Below are 14047 nucleotides of genomic sequence, written 5' to 3' on the forward strand. Positions count from 1 at the left end.
GGGGCTGGGCGCGGTGGCTCACACCTGTAATCCAAGCACCTTGGGTGGTTGAGGCGGGCAGATCACAAGGTCAAGAGTTCAAGACCAGCCTGGCCAACATGGTGAAACACCATCTCTACTAAAAACACAAAAATTAGTCAGGCGTGATGGTGTACACCTGCAATCCTAGCTACTCAGGAGGCTGAGGCAGGAGAATTGCTTAAGCCTGAGAGGCGGAGGTTGCAGTGAGCTGAGATCATGCCACTGCACTCCAGCCTCGGTGACAGAATGAGACTCCATCGCAGAAAAAAAAAAAAAAATTGAGCCAGGCATTGTGGCTCACGCCTGTAATCCCAGCAATTCAGGAGGCTGAGGCAGGAAGGTCACTTGAGCCCAGGAGTTCAAGGCTTCAGTGAGGTGAGATTGCGCCATTGCACTCTAGTCTGGGTGACAGAGCCAGAACCTTCTCTCTTTTTTTTCTCTTTTGAGTCAGGGTCTGGCTCTGTCATCCAGACTGGAGTGCGGTGGCACAATCTTGGCTCATTGCAACCCCCGCCTCCCAGGTTCAAGCCATCCTCCCCATCCCAGCCTCCTGAGTAGCCGGGACTACAGGCAGGTACGGCCAAACCTAGCTAATTTTTCTATTTTTAGCAGAGACAAGGTTTTGCCATGTTGCCCAGGCTGGTCTCAAACTCCTGAGCTCAAGCAATCCTCCCTCCTTAGCCTCCCAAAGTGCTGGATTACAGGCGTGAGCCATCACACCCATCCCTGAGACTCTGTCTCTTAAAAAAAAGGAAAAAAATCTTGCATTATTTGATAGGATGCGAAGAGAGGGGCTCAACATTGCTTCTTCGACGTCACTGTCAATATAGATAACCTAAATCTTATCATGAGGAAACATCAGAGAAACCAAAATTAAGAGACCTTCTATAAAATAACTGGACTGTAACCTTCAAAAGTGTTTAGGTCATGAAAATCAAGGAAAGGCTGAGGTATTCCGGACTGAAGGAGACTAAAGAGACTTTCAATGAGTAATTCTGGACAGGATCCTTTTGCTATAAAGAACATTATTGAAACAACTGCCAAAATTTGAATAGGATCTGAAGATTAGATGATATTAATATATTTATGTTAATTTCCTAATTTTGATAGCTGTATTGTGATTATGTAGGAGACTGTCCCTTGTAGGAAATACACACTATTCGGGGTGATGGGGCATCCTGTTGACAATTTTCTCTGAAACAGTTCAGGGAAAAAAGTTCTATGTAATGTACTTTCAACTTTTCTTGTAACTGCTTCATAATAAAATATTTAAAAAATAAAGAAAAAAGGGCTAGGCATGGTAGCTCATGCCTGTAATCCTAGCACTTTGGGAGACCAACGCAGGAGGATCATTTGAGGTCAGGAGTTCGAGACCAGCCTGGCCAACATGGTGAAACCCTGTCTCTACTGAAAATACAAAAATTAGCCAGACTTGGTGGCATGAGCCTGCAGTCCCAGCTGCGCTGGAGGTTGAGGCATGAAAATGGCTTGAACCCGGGAGGCGGAGGCTGCAGTGAGCAGAGATCTTGCACTGCACTCCAATATGGGTAACAGTGAGAGACTGTCTCAAAAAAAAAAAAAAAAAAAAAAAAGGAAAGAAAAAAGGATACCAATCATATAAATGATTGTATATGTATATGCATATTGTCAAAGACTGGAAGGCAAATAGACTGGAAGGAAATTAATAACAATAATGTAATTAATATTAAGGAGGTAGGATTTTTTGTAACATTCCTCTGCTTTCGAATCTTTTTTTTTTTTAATTTCAGTGATGGGGTCTCACTCTGATCATAGCTCACTGCAGCCTTGAACTCTTGGGCTGAGGAGGTCCTCTCACCTTAGCCTCATGAGTAGCTAGGACTACAGGCATGCACCACCATGCCTGGCTAATTAAATTTTTTTTTTTTTTGTAGAGACAGGGTCTTGCTGTGTTGCCTAGTCTGGTCTCAAACTCCTGGCCTCAAGAAATCCTCTGCCTCAACCTCTCAAAGTGCTGGATCGTAGGCACGAGCCACTGTGCAGCCCTGACCTTAAATCTTTTGAGTTTAGTTCAGTAAATATGTGCTGAGGACCTGCTATGTGGCAGGCATTGTGCCAGGTCCAAGGAATACTGAAAAAAGTCACAATGCTGGCTCGTAGTCTGTAAGAAAGAGAATCCTGGGATAAGGATGAGTGCTGCCGGATGCTGAGGACAGGGGACACCTCACCCCAGTGAGGGTGCAGAGGGAGGAGTGCTTCAAATAGGTACTCTTGCGTTTCTATTAATAACAACAATACCAGGCATGGTGGCACATGCCTGAAGTCCTAGCTACTTGTGAGGCTGAGGCAGGAGGATCACTTGAACCCAGGAGTTTGCGTACAGACTGGGCAATAAGCAAGACCCTATCTCTTTACAAAAAGTAAAAAAGGAATAATCATCATGCATGTTGGGCCTCTCTGAAAGATGTAGGGAGTCCTATCTGCACTGGGATCCCTGAGGAGGGAGAGGAATGTGGAGAATTCAGAGTCCAGGGAGCATGGGCGGCTGGTGGGCTGGGCTTCCAGGCTGAATCATGGGAAAGGAGAACCTGGTCTGAAACAGTGCTGGGCGGGATTGGTGTTAGATTCCAGAAAAACCCCCAGGCGATCTGTGGTGGAACCTGATGGATCCCTCAGAAGGGAAGAGAATGGGGATGGGGCCAGGTTACCATGGTTAGTCATTGTGCATAGGCACTAGAAGCCATGCTGGGCAGGCACAGTTGCTGCTGCAGCCTCACATCCTCATCTGGACATGGCTGAGCAGGGCCCCTGGAGCTGGTCCCAATGTGTTTCCTTCTATTCTTTTGACAGGAAGCTCCTGGAGAGCCAGTCCCCACCCCCACCCCGCCCCAGCTCTCCCTCTCTTCTCCACTATGGACAGAGCCTCCACTGAGCTGCTGCCTGCCCACCACATATCCAGCTGACATGGGCACCGCAGGAGCCATGCAGCTGTGCTGGGTGATCCTGGGCTTCCTCCTGTTCCGAGGTAAGAGGCGCCTGCCACTTTTCCACAGCAATTCCTCTCCACAGCTGGCCATTCTAGGCGTCAGTCCCTTTCTCAGAATACACATGCTTTCCATCCAGGGACTGTGCCCAGGGGAAATTCCAGAGCCTTTTCATTGAAGGGGATCAGTTGGATTGGGGGTCCTGATTACCAGGCAGGGGTAAAATGGAGCTATGGTTAAACCCTCTTGTAGGAAATTGCCCTGGGGGAGCTGGGCTCCCCATAGAGGCTGGCCTCCTGAATTGTGGGAGGGAGCTGTGTTCGTGCGAGACCCAGGCCCAAAGCTTCTTCTAGGATGTGCTCAGGCTACTCATGAGGCTCACCCTCTGATCTTCGGGAAGGGCTGACTACGGCCCCTCTATCAACTGTTCTAAGACAAATCCTCTGCACCTTGGGCTTCACAGGGGATCTGTTCTCTCCTTTCACATGAGGAGTAGCAGCCTAGGAATTCCAAATGTTGATTGTAAACTTAAATCACAGCAAGAGGGACTCAGGTTAGACACAAAGAACTGTTCACCAAGGAGGATGTGCATAACACTCTCACATCCAGGGGTCTAGAGGAGATGACCTCCAGAGGAGGCTACACGGAAACCTCACCTCTCCGACAGGCTTTGCCAGCCAATGAGTTGTGAAGCCACTCGTAGGGGTCCTCGCATCAGGGAGCAGTTGCTGGGAATCATGATGAGTCCAGGACATTCTGACTCACAGGGCAGCAACTTCCCTTTGACCATCTCTGCCCTGCCCCCACCTCACCCTCTACAAGTCCTCTGTGCTCAAAGCAGCAGAAAGAGTGCGCAAGAGGGTTTGGATGGGGAGGGGTGGTGGCCCCCCATCGGTGGTGGGTAAGAGGCCTGAGTACCAGAACACTGCCTCCTGGAGAGGGCAGGCATTTCTCTAAAAGCCCATGGGCTGGAGGACAAAACTCTGATTGTCCCCATCCCCTTCTACCCCCTCCATGACAGAGTCACAGTTCTCGGGCTGGGGGTCTAGGCTGTCGTGGAAACTGCAGGTGAGGCTCATGAGGTGGCATTTTCACAGGCGTAGACTTTTCCCAGCCTCCCTACACACTGTTTTCTCCCAGGCAAGTGCCAGGGCTCTCAAATGCCCTGTGTCAGCTCTACCTAAGCCGCTATCACCTCCCCCTGAGTTTCCTAACCTCTCTTCCTGGCTCCTTCATCTTGATGGACTGAGGAATCCTGAGCATATTCAGGCCCATAAAGGGACTTGACTATGGATACCCAGAGGCAGGGCAGACTTGAGACTTGGAGGATTTGAGAGAATGGGGCAAAAACAAAAGTGTCTGGCCTTCATTGAGCTTGTCAGGTACTGAGTTAAGTGCTTCATATGCATTTTCCTTCCCTCATAACAATTTGCGAGGTACTAATACCACTTGCATTTTACTTAGTTATTTTTGAGACAGGATAGCTCCATTGCCCAGGCCAGAGTGCAGTGGTGTGATCATGGCTCACTGCAGCCTTGACCTCCTGGGCTCAAGCAATCCTCCTGCCTTACCCTCCTGTGTAGCTGGGGGCTACAGGCACACGCCACCACACCTGGTTAATTTTTGTATTTTTTTGTAGAGCAAGGTTTTACCATGTTGCCCAGGCTGGTCACTTGCACTTGAAAGAAAACTGAGGCCTAGGCCAGAGAGCGACAACGCCAGGACTTGAACTCAGGCTTGCCGGGCTCCATTAACACCCACGATTTTAACTACTAAACTATGCTTCTGAGGAAAATGGGGAGGGGTGTGTGTGGAGATAGACCAGAAGGGGATAACGCAGACAGGATTAGAGAGGGGAAACCAGAGAAATCAGAAATTCCTGTGGCTAGAGCTCTTTGGGCGTCTGCAGGCCCCGTGGTCAGAGACACCCTCTGCTGTAGATACAGATGCTTGCTAAGTCCCTCCCCTACTCACAGAGGAATCTTTGTTGGTGACAAGAAGTTTGGGTAGTGGGAGGGGCAAGAGGCAAGGAAAGAGCAGGCTAGTGGGTCTTGAAGCTTGTGACTTTGGAACTCCTCCTAAGCCACTGAATAGTTTTCTTTCTAGATAAATGCAGAAGGGCAGTTCCTTGTGCCTTCCCACCAAAAATTAAGTTATAACCTTACAGCATTTAGATAGTACATTAGGCCGGGCATGGTGGCTCACGCCTGTAATCCCAGCACTTTGGGAGGCTGAGGCGGATGGATCACCTGACGTCAGGAGTTTGAGACCAGCCTGGCCAACATGGTGAAACCCCATCTCTACTAAAAATATAAAAATTAGCCGGGCGTGGTGGCAGGAGCCTGTAATCCCAGCTACTCAGGAGGCTGAGGCAGGAGAATTGCTTGAGCCCAGGAGGCAGAGGTTGCAGTGAGCTGAGATCGTGCCACTGCACTCCAGCCTGGGTGACCAAGAGAGAAACTATCTCAAAAAAAGAAAAAAAAAGTACATTAGATATGCTGGATTAGTAACTGATAGATGTTTTCAGGTCATGCCTTGGGTTAAAAAGATTCTCCCAGGGTCATCCCTAGCTAGAAAGGGTTTTCTCTAGCCTGGGCTTCCTGTAAATTTTAACTTCCCTCTTGACCATCCCCCTCCCCGCAACAAGGGAATGGGACTCTCAGAAATGGTGATCTAGAAAAACATGGCCCAGGGTTTGGCAATTTTACACTTGGAAACAATTAATTCTACAGTATCCAAATGATAGCCCCATGGAGGAAGGCAGTGGCTTAAGGAAAATAAGCACAGCAGCAGGCTGCCACAGGCAGGGGTGGACCCCTGGCACCCAGCCGCCTCTGTCCACCCAGGCCTGGGCTGAATGCTCCCCTGATGCTGAGAGGCCAAGGGAGCAGCAGAGCCAGGCCAGGGGCTTTAGTCCCCACTCAAGCAGAGGGACGGGAACCCAGTTGGGCGGCTCCACTTCCCCACGTTATTTTCCTTTCACATTGTTCACAGGTTTCAAGAATGATTTCATTGTGGAAAATGAGCAAATACAACCTGACCTTTCAAGTTCCACATACACAGCAGGACACACACAGGGGCACATGAGCATGCACTCACATTTGCATAGAGCCCCGCAGACACACTTGTACATACAAAAAAGCCAGTGAGGGCTTCTGACTGGGGACTCTTGGTGACTGACCCCTCTCTGGGTTTGGTCAATAACAACCATTTCCTATGTATCCTCTGCCTGTAAAAGTGAATGGGTTGCTCAGGCTAGAGTTTCCCTGCCTCCTATATATACCTCAGAACTTATTTCCTGCACAGGCTCCTACCTCCAGCCAAGATACAAGCCCTAATCCCCATCCCCATCTCACTCACCTTCCCATCTCTTAGCCCCTTCCTTGGGGGCAGGACTAGGGTGACAGTAGCTTAGGGTAAACATTAGCCTATGGACCTGGAGTCCTGGGCCCTTCCTTGTCAAGGTGTGGCAGGTCCTCTGTCCTTCCTTAGAAATGTCACTAGTTTAAAATAACCTTCCCCTGACCCTGCATCAGGTTGGTAAAATGCCCATGTTAGATTGAAGAGCCAGGGAAGGACTTCAGGACCCTGAGCCATGAGGTAGTGGTGATGCTGCTACTGAGTCACAGTCTCGGAGGAAGCCAGCACCATGAGCTACAGCCCGCACCCTTTAGCCCTCTGCCTAGTGTGTCTGCCTTCTAGCATGGGAGGCTTAGAAAGCCAAAAGGGTTTTTTCTGTTTTCTTTTCTTTTTTTTTTTTTTGAGATGGAGTCTCACTTTGTCGCCCAGGCTGGAGTGCAATGGCACGATCTCAGCTCACTGCAACCTCTACCTCCCGGGTTCAAGCGATTCTCATTCCTCAGCCTCCCAAGCAGCTGGTATTACAGGTGTGCACCATCAGGCCAGCTAATTTTTGTATTTTTAGTAGAGGCAGGGTTTCACCATGTTGGCCGGGCTAGTCTTGAACTCCTGACCTCACATGATCCACCCCCCTTGGCCTCCCTAAGTGCTGGGATTACAGGCGTGAACCACCGCACCTGGACAGTGTTTTTTCTTTTCTTTTCTTTTTGTTGAGATAGGGTCTCTGTCTGTTGCCCAGGCTGGAGTGTAGTGGTGCAATCATAGCTTGCTGAAGCCAGCCTCACCCTTCTGGGCTCAAACAATCCTCCCACTTCAGCCTCCTGAGTAGATAGGACTCCAGGTGTGCACTACTATGCCTGAAGAATTAAAAAAACAAACAAACAAAAAAAACCTTTTTAAGGAGACAGGGTCTTGCTATGTTGCCCAGGCGGTGCCAGAAGGCTTTCTGAGGATTCCTCTCTAGGCTCTGTGCTAGGCAGGGGACTTACCAAGCTATGTGTTTTGCTTTCTCTTGCAGGCTACAACTCCCAGCCCACAACGACTCAGACCTCTAGCTCTCAGGGTAAGACCAAACATGGCTCTACTCCAGCGTGTAGGCCTAGGAGCTTAGGAAGGGCGAGAGGAGCTCTGTGCCAATTTAGCCTTAACCTCAGGGGGCTGGGACTGCGGCTGGAGCAGGAGCTCTCAGGACTCACCAAAGCTGAGCTCATCTAAGGATTTTTTTTTTCAGCCTGGCCGAGTCTAATGTGCCTTGAAAGAAAAAAGAGGTGAATGGTTGGGAGTGAGGGGTGGGGAATGGGGTAGGGAGAAAGACACACAGATCTAGGGAAGAAGAGAGGGAGATGGAACAGTAGGAGGCTGTGCACCCCTCAGCCTCAGATGATCTGTTTCAGGAGGCCTCGGCAGTCTAAGTCCGACCACAGAGCCAGTTTCTTCCAACCCAGGTAAGTGAGTGCAGTTACTGAGGTCCCTGCTCCTGCCCCACATCCATTCATTCAGACCTGCTTGGAGCCCAGGGGTTCTTGGATGGGCGAGGGAGTGTGGTGTCACTAAACTTGCCCCACCTCCCACTCCCCATCTGCTTCTGTCCTTGCAGGATACATCCCTTCCTCAGAGGCTAACAGCCTAAGCCATCTGGCCAGCACCGGTACGCCAGGTACTGTGTCATTCAGACTACAAACGCATCCAGGGAGGGCCCAGTGAGGACCCCGACACAGTTTCTGCTCTAAAAGAGACTATAGACCAGGGCGAGGGGGAACAGACAAGGAAATAGAACCTCACGCTGATGATGACATGCAGGGTGAGAAGGGCTGCGGTGGGCACAAGCAGAAGTGTGGGAGCCCAGGCACATGTCAGTCACTTTGGACTTGGGGGCCAAGGATGACTGCTAGAAGCGGCTTCTGAAGCCAAGCCGAGAAAGGGTCAGCTGAGCACGTGGAGGCTGTGGGATGGAGGGTAGTGGGGCTTATTCCAGGCAGAGGGAACTGCCCAGAGGTGAACAAGAGAATGGCCCCTTCTGGAACTGAAAGCAGGAAAGAAGAGGAAGATTTTGGACTGAAGAGCCCTTCCGGTGCACACGCCAGCCAAGGCCCTGAGCAGGCCCACATGTGCTTCCTCATTCACAGCAGCTCCAAAGAAGGCCGTGCAGGCCCCCATGGCACCCAGTAAACCCGTGACGCCGAGGGCAGGCACTGCGGATGGGCTCTTCCTGACCTGGCTGGGCCTAACTTGGGCCAAGCCACAGATGCACACATCAGGATTTGTTGAGTGCCCAAGGCGAGGGGCAGCGGTGAAAAACACTAGGTTCCATCTGGATGGGTTCCTTCTGCCCTCTTCAGGAGGCCACAGGGGTCAGGACCGACATCAGTGGCACCCTGGCTCAGGAAAGAAAGAGGCTTGGTGGGGCATAGAGGCAGAAACTTGGGCCTGGTCACAATGAAGGTAAAAGGAGCTTAGACTTGAGACTGAGAAAGGCATAGCCAGAGAGGAGAGGGAGGGGAAGGATACCCCAAAATGAAGGAAAAGGAAGGCAGAAAAGGCTGGGAAAGGGCTAGACTCCTCTCAGGCAAGGAAGATTGGCCTTTGCTTAGCAGAGAGGGAGAAGAGCTGCTGGGGGATCCCCCATCTTGGTCATGCTGTTTCATGGTGCAGGCGCAGGTGTCCCCAGCGGTGGAAGAGGCGGAGGCACAAGCAGAGGTATGTCCTGCTGCGCTCACCCTGAAGAGGAGTGGGCAGGAGATATCTGTGACCCTTTCTCTCATCTTATCTCTTGGCTCTCAGATTTTTTATTCTCCCAGACTTATTTGGGAAGGGGGAGTAGGAGGGATAAGGAAGTGGAACAGCAATTGGGCCTGAAGTATGATGCGTTGAGGAGGGAAGACACAGGTGACATAGTGCCTTTTTTGTTGTTGAGAAGGAGTCTTGTTCTGTCATCCAGGCTGGAGTGCAGTGGTGCGATCCCGGCTCTCTGCAATCTCTGCCTCCTGAGTAGCTGGGATTACAGGCATGTGCCACCAGGCCTAGCTAGTTTTTTTTTTGTTTTTTGTTTTGAGACAGAGTCTCGCTCTGTCACTCAGACTGGAGTGCAGTGGCACAATCTTGCCTCACTGCAATCCCTGCCTCCTGGGTTCAAGCAATTCTCCTGCCTCAGTCACCTGGCTAGCTGGGACTACAGGCACGCGTCACCATGCCTGGGTAATTATGTATTTTTTTTTTTTTTTGAGACGGATTCTCACTCTGTCGCCGGGGCTGGAGTGCAGTGGCCGGATCTCAGCTCACTGCAAGCTCCGCCTCCTTCTCCTGCCTCAGCCTCCCAAGTAGCTGGGACTACAGGCGCCCGCCACCTCGCCCGACTAGTTTTTTGTATTTTTTAGTAGAGACGGGGTTTCACAGTGTTAGCCAGGATGGTCTCGATCTCCTGACCTCGTGATCTGCCCGTCTCGGCCTCCCAAAGTGCTGGGATTATAGGCTTGAGCCACCGCGCCCGGCCAATCATGTATTTTTAGTAGAGATGGGATTTCACCATATTGCCAGGTTGGTCTCGAACTCCTGACCTCATGATCTGCCCACCTTGGCCTCCCAAAGTGCTGGGATTATAGGCGTGAGCCACTGTGCCCGATCATTTTTTTATTTTTTATTTTTTATTTTTATTTTTAGGAGAGATGGGGTTTTACCATTTTGGCCAGGCTGGTCTCAAACTCCTGACTTCTAGTGATCCACCTGTCTCAGCCGCCCAAAGTACTGGGATTACAGGCATGAGTCACTGCACCAGGCCAGCATAGCACTTTTAAAGAGAGTCGGAAACCTTTGCCCTTAACAAGCAGCCTGGTTTGTTGGAGCCTTGCCTGAGCAGAAACGTTCCTCCCACCTCAACCCTGGCACAATACAGACGGCTCTATTTTGCCCAGTCTGACCTCATAGCTCTGCAGCATAAATTCTGGTCCTTCACTGGGGGAAGCGGGAGGGAAGCTAGCTCTCGCTGATAGGCTGTGTCAGTCCCCTTCACTGATGCCCCTGACCCCACTCCATTTTAGACACATTTCAAAATGTTCCCCCCAATTCAACCACCATGAGCCTGAGCATGAGGGAAGATGCGACCATCCTGCCCAGCCCCACGTCGGAGACTGTGCTCACTGTGGCTGCATTTGGTGAGAGCGGGAGGAGAAGGTGGGACATAGGAGGGAACCCCACCCCTAGAATTGACTTGGACTCTAGATCTGGAAACGCAAGTTCAAATTTCACCCATTTGTTCCAGGAGGTTCTGGCTTATGAGGAAGACCCTTGTGGGAGGGGGGCTCCTGCCCCTCCAGTCCACTCTTCTTAGTTGTGCTGGGTTCCATGTTCTCAGGGGATGGAGAGGGGCGGCAGGCTGAGAGCTCACCTGTTCAGCAGAGAAGTGGAACTCACTTTGCTCCTGGAGCCTGTCTACAAAGTACTCAGCTGGGAAAGGAACGCTGGACTCTTGTTGGCCCCCCTTTGTTGCCCCGACTGGCCCCCTTCACCCCATTCTTTTCTCTGTTCAGGCGTTATCAGCTTCATTGTCATCCTGGTGGTTGTGGTGATTGTCCTAGTCGGTGTGGTCAGCCTGAGGTTCAAGTGTCAGAAGAGCAAGGAGTCTGAAGGTGCGTACCCTGCCCTCGGGGACCCTTTTCCCCTCTGCTGGCAGACCCAGGGCTAGAGCCCCAGCTCACACCAGCCTGCATCTGGGGGAAGGAATGGCACATGAGTGCCTCTCCATGAGCGGGAGGGTCCCCAGGTGGGCTTTGAGAGGAAGGCTGGACTTGTGAGTTACAGCATGTGAGCCCCAATCCATGCCTTTGGCTTTTACAGATCCCCAGAAACCTGGGAGTTCAGGGCTGTCTGAAAGGTAAGAACGTCAGAAGAATCTTCTATCTGACACCCAGATCCCAACTCCCAGAGGGAATTCACACTTCCTGCCTTCCACACGCACACACTCACACACCCACACCTCACATACCACACACCACACACATCTCATATTGTACACACCACCCTCACACACACCTCAAACACACCACATACCACACCTCCCACCCCCCACACTACACACACACACACCACACACCCCTCACACATCACACACCACACACACCCCATACTATACACACCCCACACACATACCACAAACACACCACACACTCCACACCCCACACTCCACACATATACCCACCTACCACACACCCCCCACAAACCACACACACCCCATACTATACACCCCTCTACACACACACATCTCAAATACACCACAGGCTTCACACCCCACACACCACACTCCACACACATATCACACACTACACACGCCCCACACTACACACACACACACATACCACAAACCTACCACACACCCCACACTATACACATATACCCACACACCCCACACATCATATACACACACCCCTACACACCACACACAACACATCCCACACCCCACACTACTCACACACACCCATATACTACACACACACCCCACGTACATTCACATACCACACACACACTCCATACTATACACACACTCCCACATACACCACAAACACACAACACATCCCATACCCCACACTACACACACACCCACACACCACATACACCCCATGCACCACACACACACCCTGTACTATACACACACATCCCACACACACCATAAACGCACAACATGCCCCATACCCCACACATCCACACCACAAACACACACCCCCCACACCCTATACTATACATACACACCAATACATCCATCCTATACTACACACACACATCCCCCACACCCTATACCCTACACACCCACCCACACCATACCCACCCTTATACCCATACTATACACACCCACCCTCCCCACACACGTACCCCACACACCCACCCAAACCACACACACACCACAAACACACCACACATCCCATACCCCACTACACATACCCACATTACACACCCCACACCCCATACCCAACATACCCACCCAAACAACACACATACACCACACAGCCACACACCACACACATCCCCCCATACCATACACACACACCACACCACACAACACACACACTGTACTCCAGCCTGGGTGACAGAGCAAGACTCCATCTCAGGGGGAAAAAAAGTTGAGGCTTTGGCGGATGTGATGGCTCACGCCTGTAATCTCAGTACTTTGGAAGGCTGAGGCAGGTAGATTGTGTAGGCTCAGGAGGTCAAGGCTGCAGTGAGCTGTGGTTGTGTCACAGTTCTCCAGTCTGGGTGACAGAGCAAGACCCTGTCTCAATAAAAACTAAAAAAATAAAATTGAGGCTTTAATAAAGACTGTAACTTGGTAAAGATCAAACAAGTAGTAGGTAGTAACACCAAAATTTAAATGCAAGTCTTGGCCAGGCACAGTGGCTCACACCTGTAATCCCAGCACTTTGGGAGGCCAAGATGGCCAGATCATTTGAGATCAGGAGTTCAAGACCAGCCTGGCCAACGTGGTAAAATCTTGTCTCTACTAAAAAATACAAAATTTAGCTGGGTGTGGTGGCACGTGCTCGTAATTCCAGCTACTCAGGAGGCTGAGGCAGGAAAATTGCTTGAACCCAGGAGGTGGAGGTTGCAGTGAGCTGAGATTGCGCCATTGCACTCCAGCCTGGGTGGCAGAGCAAGATTCCATCTCTAAATAAATAAATAAATGCAGTCTTCTGGTCTTCAAAGCACACTCTCATTTCATTATGATTCACCACCAACATATAGATTTTTTGAGACAAAGGTCTAAGGCTCAACAACCTCACAGTTCCCTGACTCCCCATTGCCCTGCCCTCCTCCTCTCTTTAACCCAGACACCCTTCCTCCCCCAGCTGCTCCACAGCCAATGGAGAGAAAGACAGCATCACCCTTATCTCCATGAAGAACATCAACATGAATAATGGCAAACAAAGTCTCTCAGCAGAGAAGGTACATTTTTTCTGTTTCCTGCCTTCCTTCCCCAAATTCACCTTTCCCCTCCTCCTACTTTCAGGCCAGAAAGGAGATACTTTGAAAGACCCTGGCTCTTCTCCCCTCTTCTCTACCCCACCACTCCTAAGAAGTTCACTCTTCCCCATTATGCATTTATTTTGCAGGTTCTTTAAAAGTAACTTTGGGACCCCATGAGTCCAAGGACGATGCAGCTGCCCTGTGACTACAAGGAGGAAGAGATGGAATTAGTAGAGGCAATGAACCACATGTAAATTATTTTATTGTTTCATGTCTGCTCCCAGATCTAAAGGACACTAGCATTGCCCCAGATCTGGGAGCAAGCTACCAATGGGGGAGACACTTTCCTATATGGACAACTGCTGTGGAAATACTGCCTGCTTCCCCCACCTTCTCAGAGCCACAAGAAAGAGGAGGTGACAGAGCGAGAGCAAGGAAAGTGACGAAGTGGATTGATCCTTTCTACTTTGCATTAAAATTATGTTCTAGCCTGCAGTCTAATTACTTTTAAGGTCTATGCTCCCATGCACATTTCTTAACAGAATGTTCTAGCAGCTTTTGGGCCTTCTTTCCAAGGCCAGACATACATGCAGGTTTCTGCCCCTATGGGGAGCTCTCTGAGAAACTTGGATGGTGGATAGAAGGGACTTTGTGTCAGGTTTTATCAGGTTCACCTGGGTGTTGTTGTTGTCGCTTTTGTTTTTTTTCTTCAGATGGAGTCTCACTCTGTCTCCCAGGCTAGAGTGCGGTGGTGC

The 14047-nt window shown here is 50.5% G+C and overlaps 1 protein-coding gene across 1 annotated transcript; it reads left to right on the forward strand.

The window, feature by feature from the left end:
- The first annotated feature begins 2869 nt into the window (after positions 1–2869).
- On the forward strand, positions 2870–13793 carry ECSCR (endothelial cell surface expressed chemotaxis and apoptosis regulator). The gene is made up of 10 exons (XM_017895028.1): positions 2870–3025; positions 7363–7407; positions 7739–7789; positions 7942–8001; positions 8997–9041; positions 10379–10492; positions 10868–10966; positions 11175–11211; positions 13175–13271; positions 13439–13793. The coding sequence occupies exons 1-10, from the start codon at positions 2965–2967 to the stop codon at positions 13445–13447; spliced, it is 618 nt and encodes a 205-aa protein (XP_017750517.1). The 5' UTR covers positions 2870–2964; the 3' UTR covers positions 13448–13793.
- Positions 13794–14047: the final 254 nt, after the last annotated feature.

Source organism: Rhinopithecus bieti, unplaced genomic scaffold (genome assembly GCF_001698545.2).
Source record: "Rhinopithecus bieti isolate Rb0 unplaced genomic scaffold, ASM169854v2 scaffold_26430, whole genome shotgun sequence".
NCBI classification, from domain to species: domain Eukaryota; kingdom Metazoa; phylum Chordata; class Mammalia; order Primates; family Cercopithecidae; genus Rhinopithecus; species Rhinopithecus bieti.

Bases quoted from the DNA above. Each gene is read 5' to 3' on its own strand.
- ECSCR (XM_017895028.1), top strand. From the start codon at position 2,965: ATGGGCACCGCAGGAGCCATGCAGCTGTGCTGGGTGATCCTGGGCTTC. The intron at 9,042-10,378 runs GTATGTCCTGCT...ACTCCATTTTAG, and splicing joins AGGCGGAGGCACAAGCAGAG to ACACATTTCAAAATGTTCCC. The intron at 10,493-10,867 runs GTGAGAGCGGGA...TTCTCTGTTCAG, and splicing joins GCTCACTGTGGCTGCATTTG to GCGTTATCAGCTTCATTGTC.